Source organism: Cebus imitator, unplaced genomic scaffold, assembly GCF_001604975.1.
Source record: "Cebus imitator isolate Cc_AM_T3 unplaced genomic scaffold, Cebus_imitator-1.0 Scaffold156, whole genome shotgun sequence".
NCBI lineage: Eukaryota > Metazoa > Chordata > Mammalia > Primates > Cebidae > Cebus > Cebus imitator.
The window spans coordinates 777,058-794,627 of NW_016107471.1; the positions used below are offsets into that span (position 1 = coordinate 777,058).

At 36.0% G+C, this 17,570-nt stretch overlaps 1 protein-coding gene across 1 annotated transcript in view; it reads left to right on the forward strand.

Moving 5' to 3' along the window:
* Positions 1–17,570, forward strand: part of OTOGL (otogelin like) — a 202,897-nt gene that overhangs the window by 111,901 nt on the left and 73,426 nt on the right. Inside the window, exons 28-31 of the mRNA XM_017543473.2 lie at positions 2,808–2,942; positions 8,967–9,116; positions 11,868–11,987; positions 15,029–15,145. Coding sequence (XP_017398962.1) covers positions 2,808–2,942; positions 8,967–9,116; positions 11,868–11,987; positions 15,029–15,145 — 522 coding nt within the window. The remainder of the gene's footprint in view (positions 1–2,807; positions 2,943–8,966; positions 9,117–11,867; positions 11,988–15,028; positions 15,146–17,570) is intronic.

Consider the following 17,570-nt stretch of genomic DNA (forward strand, 5'->3'; position numbering starts at 1 on the left):
ACAGTTTCCATTTCAGAATTATTTTGGGACATATTCTGTATTAAAGCTTTTAGTATCTGAGAATAAAGTGTTTTGAGGAGTCCATGTGGTACATTGGTGTTGACCTTTTTCCTCCAGCTGTGTTATCATTATTACTGTGTTGCTTAGCAACTCTGCAGCATTATTTCTAAACCTAATATTAACTTGAAATACATTAGAAATGGAAAGTATAGAAATGTGACTGTTAGGTATATTGCTATTGTTTCAAATTACTGTCAGCATAACATGATATTATAAGACAAACCATACAAAATAGAATATTTCTTGACATTTCAGATTTAATATAAAGGATAAAACTAACACTGAAGCCCTTTAATTAATGGTAATAAAATATAAGGCAACAGAAAGCCTTTCAATCAGCTTTCCCATCCCTTAATCTAAATAACTTTTCCCAAAAGGAAAAGCAAAACAAAACCCTGAATTATGTATTTTTTCTTCTTTGAAATTATTCAGAAAGGCAGAAAGGTATAAGATTATTTTTTTGAGTAGTACAATGGCATAATCATCTTAATGACCCTTATTATTCCACTTTTCAAAATTTAGGCAATGCTTTGCAAAAGGATTGTTTAAAAAGAAGCAATAGCTCCCAGCATTTATGAAGGAAAAATGGGTTACAGAGGGACACATTAATTAATCCATCAATACCATTCATTAAAAACCTATCCTCTAGGCACTATGCTATAATATTTATTAAAAAGACAGAAAGATATTAGCCAAAATAAGAGATGTATTGAGCTAGTGTTCATATTGCCAGTTGTGGAAAACTAGGTGTGGAGAATTTACATTAGACCTGTATGATCATCAGACAAGGTGTCATACACCTCTAAACATAGCATTTTGGGAAGCTGAAGTGAATGGATCACTTGAGCCCAGTAGTTTGAGACCAGCCTGGGTGACATAGTAAGACCCTGACTCTTCAAAAAGTTTTAAAAATTGGCCAGTTGTGGTGGCATATACCTGTAGTCTCCCAGCTACTCAGGAGTATAAGGTGGAAGAGTTGTTTGAGCCTGGAAAGTTGAGGCTGCAGTGAGTCATGATCATGCCACTGTACTCCAGCACTGGGTGACACGGCAAGACCCCATCTCTCTAAAAAAAAGACCACTATGAATGATTGCCAAACATTTTTTTTTTTTTCTTTAAGATAGAGTCTCACTCTGTCACCCAGGCTGGAGTCCTGGTGTACAGTGGTGTGATCTTGGCTCACTGCAACTTCAGCCTCCCAGGTTCAAGTGATTCTCTTGCCTCAGCCTCCCTAGGAGTTGGGTCTATAGTTGTGCGCCACCATGCCCGGCTAATTTTGGTCTTTTTAGTAGAGACAGGGTTTCACCCTATTGGACAGGCTGGTCTTGAACTCCTGACCTCAAGTGATCTGCCCACCTTGGGTCTTAAAGTACTGGGATTACAGGCGTGAGCCACCATGCCTGGCCTATGATTGCCAAACATTTAATGACTTTTTCTTACTATGAAAATAAACACTGACCCATATATCTCAAAATGGAAAAGATTCAGAAAACGTGTGTGGGCCTTTGAAAATTGGACATTGAATCCAAAGAGAAATGTCACATTTCTTCCTTGCCTTTTAATGAGATCTCTACTGTCCACAGTTAGTGAAAGGGCTCTTAGAGCAGTGGCTTTTAACTTTGGGGGAGATTAGGACCACTTTGAAAATTTGACAAGAAGCATGTTCTTTCTTCCTAGAAAAATGGTAAGTATATGAGTTGATGAATATGTTAGTTTTATTTAATTATTTCACATTATATACATGTATCTCATAAATATATACAAGTATAAGTTGCCAATTAAAACTTTTAAAGAACGAATACTAAAAATATTTTATAATAAAATTTCCAGAGTCAGTACAATTGAAGAAACCTATCCATTAAACTGGGAGAGAAAATTAGAAACTTTGATTCTAAGGAGTGACTTAGTGGATGGACTGGGGAGTTGCCAAAGAAAGGGGTCTAACTGGAGGTGAAATGTTTCGTTTAGAGTAGAGAGAATAAATAATGTTCCTTGAAGTTAGGGATTCCCTATAACCTAAAATTGTCTTTTCTTCTCAACCATTGCTAGACCCTTCCTAATTTCTTTACAAGTGGCATCAAGACAAGACAAAACAGATAAGGGATTTGAAAGCTGACCCTGCACTTATTTAGCTATTCGACCTTAGATAATCAATTAATCCCCATTAACCTCAGTTTTCTCTTCTGTAAAATGGAACTAATACCTAATCCAGAAAGTTTTCATAATAATTAAATTGGATAATATATGTAAAATTCAAAGCAAGCTCTCAAATAATACACATTGTTTTATTTACTAACAAATACCAAAGTTTGGTGTCTATTTGAAATCTAATTTGTAGACACAGAATTATTCAGCCAGAAATATGCTTAAGATAAAAGACATGTTTCAAGTGAATATTTTTTTAAAGATTCCCCTAAGTGATCTATTGTTTTCTTGATTATTTATTGATAAAGAAAATGAAATTGGTTTATACATTTGAGTTATAATAATTAAATGGTAAAAAACTTGGCTGGAACAACAAAATTTTAACAAAGATATTTTACGTGTCTAAAGATCGAGCTATCCTACTATATTTCTATAAAATTCTTCACATTGTTAGTTTAAAATGACTTTTTATTTTAGAGGTAAGTTGTTTTTCAATTCTGATGCAATCCATTGTCAATATTGATCTTTAAGATTTCTTAATAAAAATAAAAATAATATAGATTGTATGTATTTATATTAATAAAATATTTTTGACATTTCAGAGTACAGATGATTCAGATATATCTGTCATTGCCCAGAACAAGAAATGCTTTGACAACGATATTGTTTGTTCTAAAAGTGTTTTGATTTCAGTTGGGGATACTGAAATTTACCTGAATGATACTCCTTACAAACAGGTTAGTGAATTATTTCTTTCAGGATCATTTGAACTTGTCCTGAGGATACTGAAAATCGAATAGAAATGATTTGGGCTGCTTCTCTCTGTAGGTGGTTAGGAGATCTACATTGTTTTTTCTTTTTCATTTTGTGTGGCTTCAGTAAATTATGCTTGACTTCTCTCTTCTTACTTCTTACTTTCCTTCTCTGTATGCCAATTCCTCCCTCTTGTTTTCATTCCTATAGTCTCCTTCTGAGTCCTTGTAATCCTCATCTGTTGCCTTAATTAGTTCAGATTAGTTCAGTAGCTTCCAGACTAGACTCCTGGCTTCTAGTTTTAGTCTTTCACCTTTAATCCCTCCTCACATACTATAGCATGGGTAGTTTTATTTGTACTTTTTTTTTTTTTGAGACTGAGTCTCAATCTGTTGCCCAGGCTGCAGTGCAGTATAACCTCTGCCTCCTGGGTTCAAGCAATTCTTCTGCCTCGGCCTCCCAAGTAGCTGGGATTACAGATGTGTGCCACCACACCAGGCTAATTTTGGTGTTTTTTAGTAGACAGGGTTTTACCATGTTTGTTAGGCTGGTCTTGCACTTCTGACCTCAGGTGATTCACCTGCCTCATCCTCCCAGAGTGCTGGAATTACAGGCGTGAGCCACTGTGCCTGGCCTTGTACATGTACATTTTTAATGGAAATCTAATATGTCACTCTGGTTCTTCAAGACTTTCAGATGCCTTCCCACTGCTCCTCCAAGGCCTTGCCAATCTGGCTGTTACCCACCTCTCCTGCCTGCTCTGTTACCACTTTCTGCTTTAAGCCCATATTCAAGAAGGTGGAGCATCTTATTAGTCCTTCATTAATATTATCACTCCTTCCTGCATCTGTCTTTTCATTTAACTTATTCTTATGCAATATGTCTTATCATACCTCCTCCAGGGAGCTCCACCTCATACTCTCAAGCACCCTATTAGAACGTGTATCATACTTTAATCAAACTGCTTGTGAGGTTATCTTCCCCAATTGTCTCCAAGTTCTTGTTTCTTGTATTCTTGGAGCCTGCCCAATTTAAAAGAATGAATAAATTTCATTCATTCATTCATTCATTCATTCATTCATGTCATACATTCTTTTATAATGTTTACTGAATATCAAAACATGCTAATTATCGGGGCTACAACAGTGAAATAACACTATGTTTGCTTTTAAGAAGTTTCTGCTCAAATGAGGCATACAATCAGGTAAATAAGGATGTGCAGCATGGTGTCCTCTGGCAGGAATTTATATAGGATAATATGGGAACTCCTGGGAAGAACATGTAAAGCAACCTGGGGCACTTAGGGTGGTTGTTAAGAGCATAGACTTCAGACTCACTCAGTACTAACTTGGAACCTCTGTTCCATCGCCTACTTGCTCTGTAACTTTGGGCAAGTTTACTTAACCTCTCCAAGCTGCAGCTTTCCCATCTGTTAATTTGGGAAGATTTTAGAATCTATTTCTTTAGTTTGTGTGAGGATTGAAATGAAAATATAAATTAAAGGATTTGAAGAAATGATTCTTCTGATCTCCTTTATCTTCCCTATTTTTGAAGGCTCAGATGACATGCTCTGGAGGAAATGATTTGCATTGAGTCTTAAAGGATGAGACGGCATTAGCTGAGTGAAGAGAGGGAGTAGGGTAGCAATCAGTACAGAGGAATAAACCCACTCAGTGGAGCAGAGCTGAGAGATGAAATGGCATGTTTGGATAACTGCAGGCCATTTAGATTGGTGGAAGCACACTGTATAGGACAGCGTATGGAGGAAGTGGCAAGGAGATTCATTGAGGAGTGTCCTGACCAGCTGCCTTTCAGGGGACATTGGGTAAAGGCAATGGATTGAGGGGGCTGAGTCCCGACTATGGAAGCTCTTGAATGGTACAAGATATTTGAACCTTATTTTATAGACAAGAAATGTTAGAGCTAGAAAGTACGTGATTTGGCCGGGTGCGGTGGCTCACGCCTGTAATCCCAGCACTTTGGGAGGCTGAGGCAGGTGGATCACGAGGTCAAGAGATCGAGCCCATCCTGGTCAACATGGCGAAACCCCGTCTCTACTAAAAATAGAAAAAATTAGCTGGGCATGGTGGTGCATGCCTGTAATCCCAGCTACTCAGGAGGCTGAGGCAGGAGAATTGCCTGAACCCAGGAGGCGGAGGTTGTGGTGAGCCGAGATCGTGCCATTGCACTCCAGCCTGGGTAACAAGAGTGAAACTCCATCTCAAAAAAAAAAAAAAAAAAAGAAAGAACATGATTTGACAAATGGCCTTTAAAAACTGAGCTATATTCTGAGAATTTTTTTAGAGCAGTGTTTTCTCTCAGTTTGGTCTACAAATCTTCATTAAAATCATCTGGAATTTTTCTTGTAAGTGTTGGTTCCTGAGACCTACTTCAGTAATTGGAATGGCTGATGTTGAAAGCAAAATTGACATTTTTAGTGGTACCTGAAATTCTTGTGCACACTAAAGTTTGAGAACAATTACCTTAAAACATAACTCATCTTTCAGTCAGAAACATTGAAACTAACTGGGCAGCAATCAAACTTTGGGCAAAACAGAGTTTCTACAATCGTGTTGACATGTTTTTAAAGTAATTACAGCAGTTTGTCATAACCACCAACCAGATAGTCATTTATAGCTGAAGGTTATTTCTAAAAACAAGGATGTTAAAAAAAGAAGCAGAAAATAGTAAAGGGTCTTATAAAGACAGTTTAACACATTTGGTCACACATTTGGTGGTGATTACAACTCCACATAACTTTCAATTTCCAATTTTCACTTGTATGAAGGTGTTAATGAATCTCCTTTATATAGGCTGTATGACATAAGTTAATCTTTTTATGAAAAGGCATAAAAAGAGTTTGACTCTAAAGAAATCCCCTGCAATATTTTTTTCTCAAACATGAAAAGTGAAAAATAAGTGCTGTTTATTTTATGGTAGATGGATCACCCATCCAGGGGAAGAAAAAAAAAAAAGCTCTGTTATTTTTCATATGTAAATGTACAATTCTAATATTATCAAATGTATAAGATATACATATTTTGATTTATTTAAGCTGTACTTTAAATATTTTAATTCTCCGTATTTCTAACTTGCCTTGCTAACATCATTAGAGTTTGTTTAAAGTGCTCTAATTCTCATCTGAAGTGAAGATCTCTATTTTGGACAATTCATAATACCTCACTTTTCTAATGAGACGTATTACTTATGAATCTGAAAAGTAAGGCATATGGCAACTCCCTTTGACTGAAGAGGATTTTCTTGTAGTAAACTGCCCTAGTTAATGGAAATGAAGGATTTTATGTCTAAAGCCAAATAGAAAAGATGTACATTTGTGTCAGGATAACTGATGCAAAACTAAACTGAGCAAAAGAGAAATAATAAAGTCAAAGACAAGATGATAGAAAGATACTAAAAAGTGCAGTGGAAACAACAGAAGTAGGTTTTGTGGCAGAGACTAACTTGGGGGCAGGGCAAGCTATACAATTTGTTCAAAACAGGGAAAATGTTTTATTTTCTTGTTTCATGTTCTTTCTTGATGCGTCATGGTGTTTTTTAAAGAATCATCATTGAATGCCATGGTCACTCAAGTATAGGGATAGCCCTGAGGTAAGTGCACACCCTGTCAGTGCTGTGCACCCTCCTTGCCTCATAATTCCAACTTGGCACTTAGGTGTACATACATAAGTCCAACTAATCCTGCCTCTGTGCTGTGAATGGAGCGAAGCAGTGGTCTCTGGGTGGCTGCAGAGAAGCAGGCACCTGAGAACCAATCCCGGGGAGGTTGGGCGGATAGCAGGAGATGTGAGACGTGGCTTCAAGGCCCAGACACATAATTCTTTGTCTCATTGAACTTCACTGACAAAACACTAATTCACAGCTAAAATTAGAATTTCAAGTTGGCAATTACAGAATATGAAACCTCAAGTAGGGGGTCCACTTCTGAGCAAGGGACTACCCTTGCTCAGAAGAGCATTGCACTGTCCAAATGTCCACCAATCCAGCCTGTCTTGAGGATGAAATTTCTATTGGGGCAAACGGGGAGGCTTCACAGAGGAGGGAGCAAATGGGTCACAACTGATGGGAATGAGGCCATGACACCAAGATCTGGGAGAACAGAGTTCCTAGCAGGAGGAATGCCAAGAGCACACTTGAGATGGGTAAAAGCTTAGGTAAATTTGAAGAACAGAAAGAGGGTCAGCATAGCTGAAGCCTAGTCAGTGAGGGTGGGGATTGGGAAGTGGAAGGATATGAAATCAGGGAGAGCCAGTTAACAAAACATATGGTTATATACAATATATACTGTTTTGTATAATATATTGTACACCTGTTTTAAGTATGACCTTGATCTAGGAGACTGAAAACTTCTTATGGATATGACCAAATTTATTTCATTTTTCCTTTGAAATATTTATTAAAAAGTCTACTGTAGTGCAGTATTTTCAAACTATGCTTTTGTTATTATTTGAAGGAGAAAAGTAACCAAAGAATTTCCTATCTTTTTCCCAATTTTTTTGCTTCTGGCCAAATTTGTCTTACTTTGATGTTAACTGTGCATTTTTGAAGTTATTATATGAGTTAATTTCAAGGTCAGATTCAATATAACCATGTACAGCCCTTGCTCATGAAGAATATTGTGTATTCCGACTTTATGATAAAAGTACTCTAACATTTCCCGGTGTCTTCCATCTCTCGTTTCTTTCTGCTTTATCATTTCTACTGCATAAATTATCTTCTTTTAATAGACCAACCATGGTCTGCCACTTCCCTGTTCGAAAGCCATTACTGACTACATTTTGCACATGTGATAATTACTCTGTATGGGTCACTTGGTTGCAAAAGATCTCAGGCTATGATACATCATGTAATTCATGCTCTAACCTTTTGGTACTCTCCTTAGTTGTGAAGAAATCTTTGACTTTCTTGTCCCCATGTCTTGATTCAAGCCATTTCTTTTGTTTGGAAGGATTTCTTCTGCATTCTCATTCCCAACCCTGTATGGCTTGCTATGCATAATCTCTTGCAGATCAGTTCACACCCACCCCTTGCAAGAAGCCTTCCTGAGTCCCTCTGATGGTAATTCAACCCTTCCCACCCCACTACACACATACAGTAGTTCCCCCTTATCTATGAGCGTTAGGCTCCAAGACCTCCAGTGGATGCCTGAAACCGTAGATAGTAGCAGACCAAGTTGCCATCAACCAGAACACGTTTCTGCTCATGTCTTCTACCCACAAATTAATGCCTTTTCCATCTTAACTAAGCACTTACCATGCACTGTGGCTGTCAATTTTGCAGTTTAATATGCAGCAGCAAAACTAGCATGAATTTTTTTTCCTTCCTCACAATTTCACAGGTAGAAGATTCATTCTTACCATAGATCTTAGAAATTGTATGCCTAGAAACTTCAGCATGCAATTTTTTTTTCTTTCTCATTAAGTAGAGAACTTTCACCTTTTCACTTAAAGGAAGCACTCACAGCTTCTTTTTTTCTGAATTGCGAAGGCTATGTCTCCTACCAAACTTAATAATTCTGATTTTCCGTAAATATTTAATGAAGTCAGTAGACTATTTCTATGCTCTCATTAACTCCTCAGAAACATAAGCAGGACCAAATTTCTCTCTTTTGCAGGCAAGGCCATACCTTTTTTCATTCTGTCATATTTATTCATCACAGATGTAGAATTTCCAGTTCGGCAGGGATATCACTTAATGTATTCTGTGTCCACTCCCTTGTTTTGTTCTTCCTCACATGTAACTGAAATACCTTTTCCCTTCGCCCATTTATATATGTGGAGTTCATCTGCTAGTTTGTATCTGGTTATCAATTTTTATGTATTTCCTATTTTGTGCAATTGTTGTGTCTTTTCTTACAGAATTCAGAAAAGACATGACCAAATAACAATATTAGTACATAGATAGTTGTTGGTAAATATTAACTAAATTAATTTGATATATTTTGATTAGAGAACATACTCATTTTGTTTCTTTTCTATTTTTTTTTAAAGAAACGATCAGGTTTTTTTCTGGAAAACAAACCTACCTACCAGCTTTGGAAGGCTGGTTACTATATTGTAGTGTACTTCCCAGAGAAAGATATCACTATTCTTTGGGATAGGAAGACAACTATTCATATCAAAGTTGGGCCACAGTGGAAGGTAAGTCAACCTAAGCTCCAAGTGAGATGCAATGAATAAAATCACATTTACTTTTTGATGTTTGATGAAAATAAAATGATTAATGTTTTTCTTTAAGAAGTAGTTTATATTTTCAGAATTACTAACTCATACCCTTGTGAAAAAGTACTTTGCCAACTAAGTACAGCATTTGTGTACAGTTCTTTTTGACTTTAACCTTGCAGTTTCCAGTTTTCCAAGGTACATAGACCAGCTTTCTTCTCTCTTTCTTCAGCTTGATTATGTGATCCGTTCATGATACAACTAGATTCCATTCTTACAATTTGCGTTCTATGTTTTTCTCCACATTCTGGATATTCTTTTCAAGTTTACATGCAGTAAAATTATTATTATTATTATTATTATTATTATTTTTTTTTTTTGAGACGGAGTTTCGCTCTTGTTACCCAGGCTGGAGTGCAATGGCGCGATCTCGGCTCACCGCAACCTCCGTCTCCTGGGTTCAGGCAATTCTCCTGCCTCAGCCTCCTGAGTAGCTGGGATTACAGGCACGCGCCACCATGCCCAGCTAATTTTTTGTAGTTTTTAGTAGAGACGGGGTTTCACCATGTTGACCAGGATGGTCTCGAAAAATTATTTTTTAAATGTAAAAAAATTTACTCTTATTGTGTCCAGGTCTACGGATTTTGACAAATGCATTGTGTTAGTACATTTTCACACTGCTATAAAGAACTACCTGACACTGAGTAATTTATAAAGAAAAGAGGTTTAATTGACTCACAGTTCTGCATAACTGGGGAGGCCTCAGGGAACTTACAATCATGGTGGAAGGCAAAGGAAAAGCAAGCACCTTCTTCACAAGGTGTCAGGAAAGAGAGAAAGTGAGAAGGAAATGCCACACTTTTAAACCATCAAATCTTGTGAGAACTCCCTCACTATCACAAGAACTGCTTGGGGGAAACCACCCCATGATTCAGTCACCTCTCACCATGTCCTTCCCTTGACATGTGGAGATTGTAATTCGAGATGTGATTTGAGTGGGGGCACGGAGCCAAACCATATTATACATGGAGCCTTGTATCCACCGCAACTGTTCTACATAGAACATACCTATCAACCTGCAAATTTACTTCATGTTGCTTCTTTATTGTCAACCCCTATCTTTACCTTGTAACCTCAGACAACCACTGATTATATTTTCCACTGCTATGGTTTTACCTTTATCAGACATTATATAAATGGAATTGCACAATGTATAGTCTTTTGGGTCTGGCTTCTTTGACTTGGCAAAATATATTTAAGATTCATATAAGTTGTTGTATGAATTTTAAACTGCTGAGTAGTATTATGTTGTACGGATGTACCACACAGTTTATTTATCCATTCCTGGTTGAATATCCAATCTGAGTTGCTTACAATTTTTGGCAATTTACATTTTAAATTATTTTATATACTATTCCCTGTTGCATATTTTTATTAAATATTGTTAAGTAGTTTACTATTTAAAATATTTAAAATTTGATTAAATATTTTGAATATTTATTTGAATATTTTATTTGAATATTTTAAATTAATATATTAAAGTTGTTTTCAAAATACTGATGTATTTTTTAAACTCTAGTTTGTCTGAAATTGAGACTGAGACTCATGGATATGATTTTTGTCAAATTAGAGAAAAATTAGAATAGCAACAGTATCTTCTCAAAAATATAGAAAAGATACATTTAAAAAAGATTTTGATATGTTGTAAATGTAAGATATGATTGTATATTAAAGTTATAGTCTTTCAATTTTAAGAAGAATAAAGCCTGAAGATCTATTCTTAAGTATGGTAGCATCTTGCACTTCTTTGATGAATCTGAAATAACCTTTAGTCATTGCTATCTTTCTTCAACTAATATTCTTCGCTGTTCATCCTATATCCTTGTTTCCAACAGGAATAAGAATATATTTTACTAGTAGATGAAGGAGGAGAACTTGCAGTGATATTTCCTAAAAGCAATAGAATCACTCCTTAAAACCTTGAATTTAAACATGCTGAACGCTCTCTTCAATATTGAAGAATAGAATGCATCCCTTATTGGTGAAGTAGGCTGCCTATGTCTCTGGCAAAGCAGGCAATAATCATAGAATTACATCTGCTATAACCACTTATTTCCATGGGGCCTCTGTTTTCAGAGATCACATCTGTTCAAAGACAGTGGCCACTAACAGTAGTTATCCTAAAGCTGAGGCATCAGGAAGGGGGATGTGGAAAAACAAATGGTTAACTTGTTTTCAACAAGTGGGCAATATGATATATTCCAGCAAGTAGGGAATATATCTGCCATTCTTCATTCTATATCCTTGTTTCTAACAAGGATGGGAATGTATATAATTATGAGTTATATATATATATATATATATACGCATGAATTATGTATAAACACACATATACACTTGTATACACATACACTTTCATATGTACTGTATTATTTGAATTAAACTTTTCCAAGTTATTTATGTTATTAGTTGTATTAATGCTAAGACACTGGTAAGTGTGGATAAATAGGACTTGAAATTGGGTAAAATATTTCTGTAAATTTAAAATAATCACCAACTATAATTCAATTGGCATAAGAAAATCCACTTTGTTCAAGTTAATTTTTTAAAATGATTGATCTAAAAATTCTTAAATGTATATTTGAAATGTCTCAAAAATTTTAATGAATATGAGTCCTTAAATGTTACAGTGATTATAGACTATTTCCTGGTGATTTTCTCTTACTTTAGAACAAGCTATCAGGGTTGTGTGGAAACTTTGATAAATGTACTTCAAATGATATGACCACATCTAATAACTTGGAAGTGAGAAATGCTCAGGTATTTGGAGATAGTTGGGCATTAGGACAGGTAAGTTACATAAATGTATTTTAGAAGTCAACAAAAATTTTTAAGAATATTTTTTCACTAGAACATTTTATTCTTATTTAGGTAATATTATTTTACATACTATTTTCATAGTAATTTATAGCTGATAAACTTGCATATTTATCTTCTCATGTAATTTTTCTGATAACTTTATCATATAGAGGATGTTGTCTCCTTATTATAGATGAAGAAATTGAGGATCAGGGAAGTTAAAGGCCTTGTCTAATATTATATGGCCAGAAAGTAGCAGAGGTGACATTCAAATTCTTCTCCGTCATGTTTTCCTCACCATAGCAAATTGCATTATCAATGTATCTGCATTTTAAAGGATGTTAGAACTTTTGCCAGTTCAAATAAATAAATAAATGAAGACAGAATTTCTCAACAGTCATGTTATTAGTATTACATGAAATGAAGGGGGACACGTGTTTGTTTGTGTGTGTGTGTGTGTGTGTGTGTGTGTGTGTAGGTTGTGGTCAACTGCCTTTGGCAGCAGTTAGCTAAATTAATTTTGACATATTTATCTTTTAAAGGGTTTCTTGAGGCATTGTAAGCCTATAAAGGAGAGATATGTTTGAAGGATTTTCCAAACTTACTGACAGAATCTATATTTTATTTATTAATTCTCAAGGAAATAGTGTTATGTGAAACACATTTTGAAAAATGATGAGCTAACTCAGAAAACAGTGTCAAATTGGAAATTGGTTCTATTCTTTCTTCTACTTTCTTTTTAGCCTATTGTTCTTTTTAATTGATAGGAGTGTTTGATAGGAAATCACAGTTTCCTGATTGGTTACCATTTGGTTCGTTACTTCTGTATTTTGCCTAGTTTACTAATATGTCTAAATATCTTTGAAGAATAAAGAGGGGATGGAGTAAAACATTTATTCCATTCAGTAATATTTGAGTGTGGTCTAAGCTTAAGAGTACAAAATTGTACTTTTTAATATCTAAAATATCTACTATATTGAGAGAGACAAAATCCTTTTAATTGTGGCTATCTTATTTTTTTACCTTTAGACTTTTTTGAAAAAAAAATCATTTTACATTTTTTCTATCTGCAAATGAATTAAGATGTAACTAATTTCTAGTGATACTTAAATATTTGGTGTAGTCAAATAATTTTACAACCCCTCAAAATGAGTTTGTTATTTATACCTGATGACAAAGCTAGAATTCATATCATTTTAAAAAAAAATTCATGGCTGGGCACAGTGGCTGACGCTTGTAATCCCAGCACTTTGGGAGGCCAAGGTGGGCAGATCATCTGAGGGCAGGAGTTTGATACCAGCCTGGCCAATATGGTGAAACCCTGTCTCTACTAAAAATACAAAAATTAGCCGGGTATCATAGCAGGTGCCTGTGATCCCAGGTACTCAGGAGACTGAGACAGGAGAATCACTTGAACCCAGGAAGTGGAGGTTGCAGTGAGCCAAGATTGCACTACTGCACTCCAGCCTGGGCAACAAAGAGTGAAATCCATCTCAAAAAAAAAAAAAAAATTCACTACTTTTTATATAGCACTTAATGTTTTCCATTACATACAGACACAATATGGATAAATCACAGTCTTTGCCTTTAAGGAATTTAGAGTCTATAGGTGGAAAATTTAGAGGTGGAAATGTTAACAGTTAGAACATAGTAAGGTAGTTGCTTTGATAGAAGTGCACACAAAGCGGGGATTGTGATGGTCCAAGAAAAGTTCCTGGAAAAGGCACCCTGGAGATGACTCTTATAAGATTTATAGGAGCTAAGAAAGTAAAATTTATGGGAAAGAATATAACAGGCAAAGGAGGGAGCAGCCACCTAGAAGATGTCAGGCTGGAGAGAGTGTGGTACATAAAGTGAATTTCAAGAAGTTCATTTTGGATGTGGTGTAAGGTTTGAAATAGATAATAGCTGAAATGCAAAGTATAGACCTGCAAGATACAAGAGCCAAGAGGAAATATTAAGAGCCAGCTAGAAATATTAAGTCAGTAGAGATTTAGAAAACTGTATAAATTTGGGAAGCATTAATGATAAAAATCATTAGCATCTGCTGAAAGACGGTATTAGGAAGGATGAATTTGGAGGTTTCAAGAAGTCTCCGACTTTCCTGGCTTACTAGGAAGATGTTGCTATTTCTCCCCGAGGCAGGGCAAAGAGGAGGCAATGAATATGGATAGCCGGGGAAGGACAATGGTGTAGGTAGGGATGGTTAGGATCTGCTGAGAGAGAAGGACAGAGATATTTAGGTGGAAATGTCCAGTTTTGAAATTCAGGAAGGAGATGTTGGATGGACATATGGATTTTGCAGTTACTAATATATTCAGGGCATTGAAGCCAGGACACATGTACAGAATGAGAAAAATAGAGATTTGAGGATTAAGCTTTGCAAAGAAAGGAAGGAGAAAGAAATTAGGGAACAACAGCCAATGTAAGGAAACCCAGCAGAAAATTATGTTACTAAAACCAAATGAGGAGAGACATTTAACAAGGGTAAAGTATTAAATAGAATCAAAGGCAGCAAAAGTCAAGCAAGATGGAAGACTGAAAAACTGCCTTTATATTTAGTAATGAAGAGGTCATAGATGATATTTTTTTCAGGGCAGTGTCAGGGAAGTGGGTTAGGGAAGGAAGAGGCCAAACTGCTGCATGTATGGGAATTGAGTCTGCAGAGATTTGAGTACATACAACCCCTCAGACGATTTGTGACAGAAATGAAGGAGATGAAAATGAAAGAAAGAGATCATGCTCATGTAATTTTTAAGGCATGTAAATGTTGTGTTTAAGAGAATTTAAAAATCATTTATCACCACTCTATCTCTAATATTGCCATGACTTTATTATTCTGTTTAGTTGCGTTCAAAAATAATATATGCAATTAACATTGAATTGAATGTGAGCAGGTGCTTTATGCAAATCCTATCTAAAAGAATGAGAATGTATTAGGTGCAGTTGTAATGAGTGAAGTTGGGTAGGTTACTCTGCTTGAGAAATTATCCCTTTAAAAACTTCTTTTCTCTCTCTAATTTTTTCAACAGTGTGAAAATCCAGATGAAACGATTAAACCCTGTGAGGCACATCAGAACAAATTTCCTTATGCCAAGAAAGAATGCTCCATTTTGTACAGCGATGTTTTTGCTTCTTGCCGCAATGTGGTAAATGAACACTTCTAACATCTACCACCTAACTATCGTCAGGGGGACATAAGTGTTGGTTTGTTTTTCTGTAGAAGTGGTGCATTTAGTTGATTTACTTTCTCCCTCACTCCATCTAATTTAACAGTTTACCTTTGTACATATTTGTAATAATTTGTTCTAGTTTATGGAACATTATTTACATATATCATTTTATGATTAAGAGTATAAATGTTTATTTTTCTTTGGAGAACACTGCCAAATGGGCATTCTTCTCAACTCAACGTATAGTTTAAAAGTATTGCTTTTAGAACATTTGAAATGGTTTTAGAAGTGCATCCTAAGATGGAATGTAACTTATATAGAAATTTCACTTTCAAAACTCCTTCCTAGCGTCATTATTTTAGGTCCCAATAGAAGTTTAAACAATATTTCAATGTATTAGTAAAAATCAAGTAACATTTCTGCTGTATACAAAGCTAGGTCTTGAGGGAAATCATTGGTGTGATTGTTTGAGTTGTGAGCTAAGTTGGTTGTTTTTCTTGGAATACCATTCTATTTCAAAGAATAAAATGACATATGGTTATTCAGACATTCAGACGGGTACTTGACAGATATTTTTCCTCCCTTCCTTCCTTCCTTCCTCCCTCCCTCCCTTCCTTCCTTCTTTCCTTCCCTTCCTCCCTCCCTCCCTTCCTTTCTTCCTCCCTTCCTTCCTTTCTTCTTTCCTTCCTTCCTCCCTCCCTCACTCCCTTCCCCCCTTCCTTTCTCCCTTCCTTCCTTTCTTCTTTCCTTCCTTCCTCCCTCCCTCACTCCCTCCCTTCCTTCCTTTCTTCTTTCCTTCCTTCCTCCTTCCCTCCCTCCCTTCCTCCCCTCCCTCCCTCCCTCCCTCCCTCCCTCCCTCCCTCCCTCCCTCCCTCCCTCCCTCCCTCCCTCCCTCCCTCCTTCCTTCCTTCCTTCCTTCCTTCCTTCCTTCCTTCCTTCCTTCCTTCTTTCTGTCTTCCTTTTCCTTTTTTTTTGGTCTCGCTCTGTCATCCAGGCTGGAGTGCAGTGGCGTGATCTCAGCTCAGCTCACTAGAACCTCTGCCTCCCAGGTTCAAGCAGTTTTCCTGCCTCAGCCTCCCAAGTAGCTGGGATTATGTGATCATGGTAAAACTCAGCCTCTACTAAAAATACAAAAATTAGCCATTACGCTCAGCTAATTTTTGTATTTTTGGTAGAGGTTGGGTCTTACCATGTTGACCAGACTGGTCTGGAACTCCTGACCTCAGATAATCTGCCCACCTTGGCCTCCCAAAATCTTGGGATTACAGCGGTGAGCCACTGCGCCAAGCTGGTATTTTCTTAAAATGAGTGAAATGAGTCTGTGGCCTTAAGGAAACACCCGATGGTGTCTGTTGTCTTTGACAAAATTTACTTTCAAAGAAAAATTAGAGTTTTGTAAAAGTTAGATCCATTCCTGCGACCTTATGAGGTTTTTTTTTAATACTTAAGGAGTTTTTTGATGATCTAGATGATAATATTAACAAATATGACTTGTAGCTATTGTATATAATTAAATATGTCAACATTTCAAAGATCTGCACAGGTCCATAAATTTTCCACATGGCTAGTGCATGATGTTACAAAATCATGCAGAAGTAAAACATCCTTTCAAATAAATAATTTTAGTACAGCAAAATATAAAGTTTATTAATAAGGTTTTAGACTTCACATTGCGGTGAACTTTTAAGAAAACAATATTTTTTGAGTTTTGATACAGTAGCAAAGAATATCACAATTACCTGAAAAAGATATTAAAGTACTCCTTCTTTTCCAACTAAATATATGTGTGGAACTGAATTTTCTTCATCTACTTCACCCCAGATCCAAACAAGACAAAAACATTATGATAGACCAGATGAAGAAGCAGATATGAGAATTCAGCTGTGTGATATTAAGCCACACATTAGAGAGATTTGCAAAAAATGCACAACAGTGCACTCGTCTCACTATTTTTTGGGATAATAACACTAAAACCATGTTATTCATGTTAACATATAATGAGTTTATTGTTGTTATTTTTTAAGTGTCTCATTTAAAATGTCTAATAGAGTAAATATTGGTAGATATAATCCCGCAAACAAAACCTCTTTGGGGATCTCAGTGATTTTTTTATAGTGTAAAGGGATTCTGAGACAGAAAAATTTGAAGACTGCAAGATTAGAAGCATATAGATAAAGTCTTGTCTAAAAAGTTTTACTTTTGAGACTTTTCAGAGTTTCCAAGGACCACAGTTGCTTGACAAGTAATATTGTGTCCAGTCCTGAACCACAGAGGCTGCTGGTTCTTTTCCACTTGAAAAGAAAAATTAACCCATGAACTGACCTACAAAATAAAATACAGCTCAGTGGCACAAAAACCTGCTTCTTCTTTTCTTTTTTCTTTTTTTTTTTTTTTTTTGAGA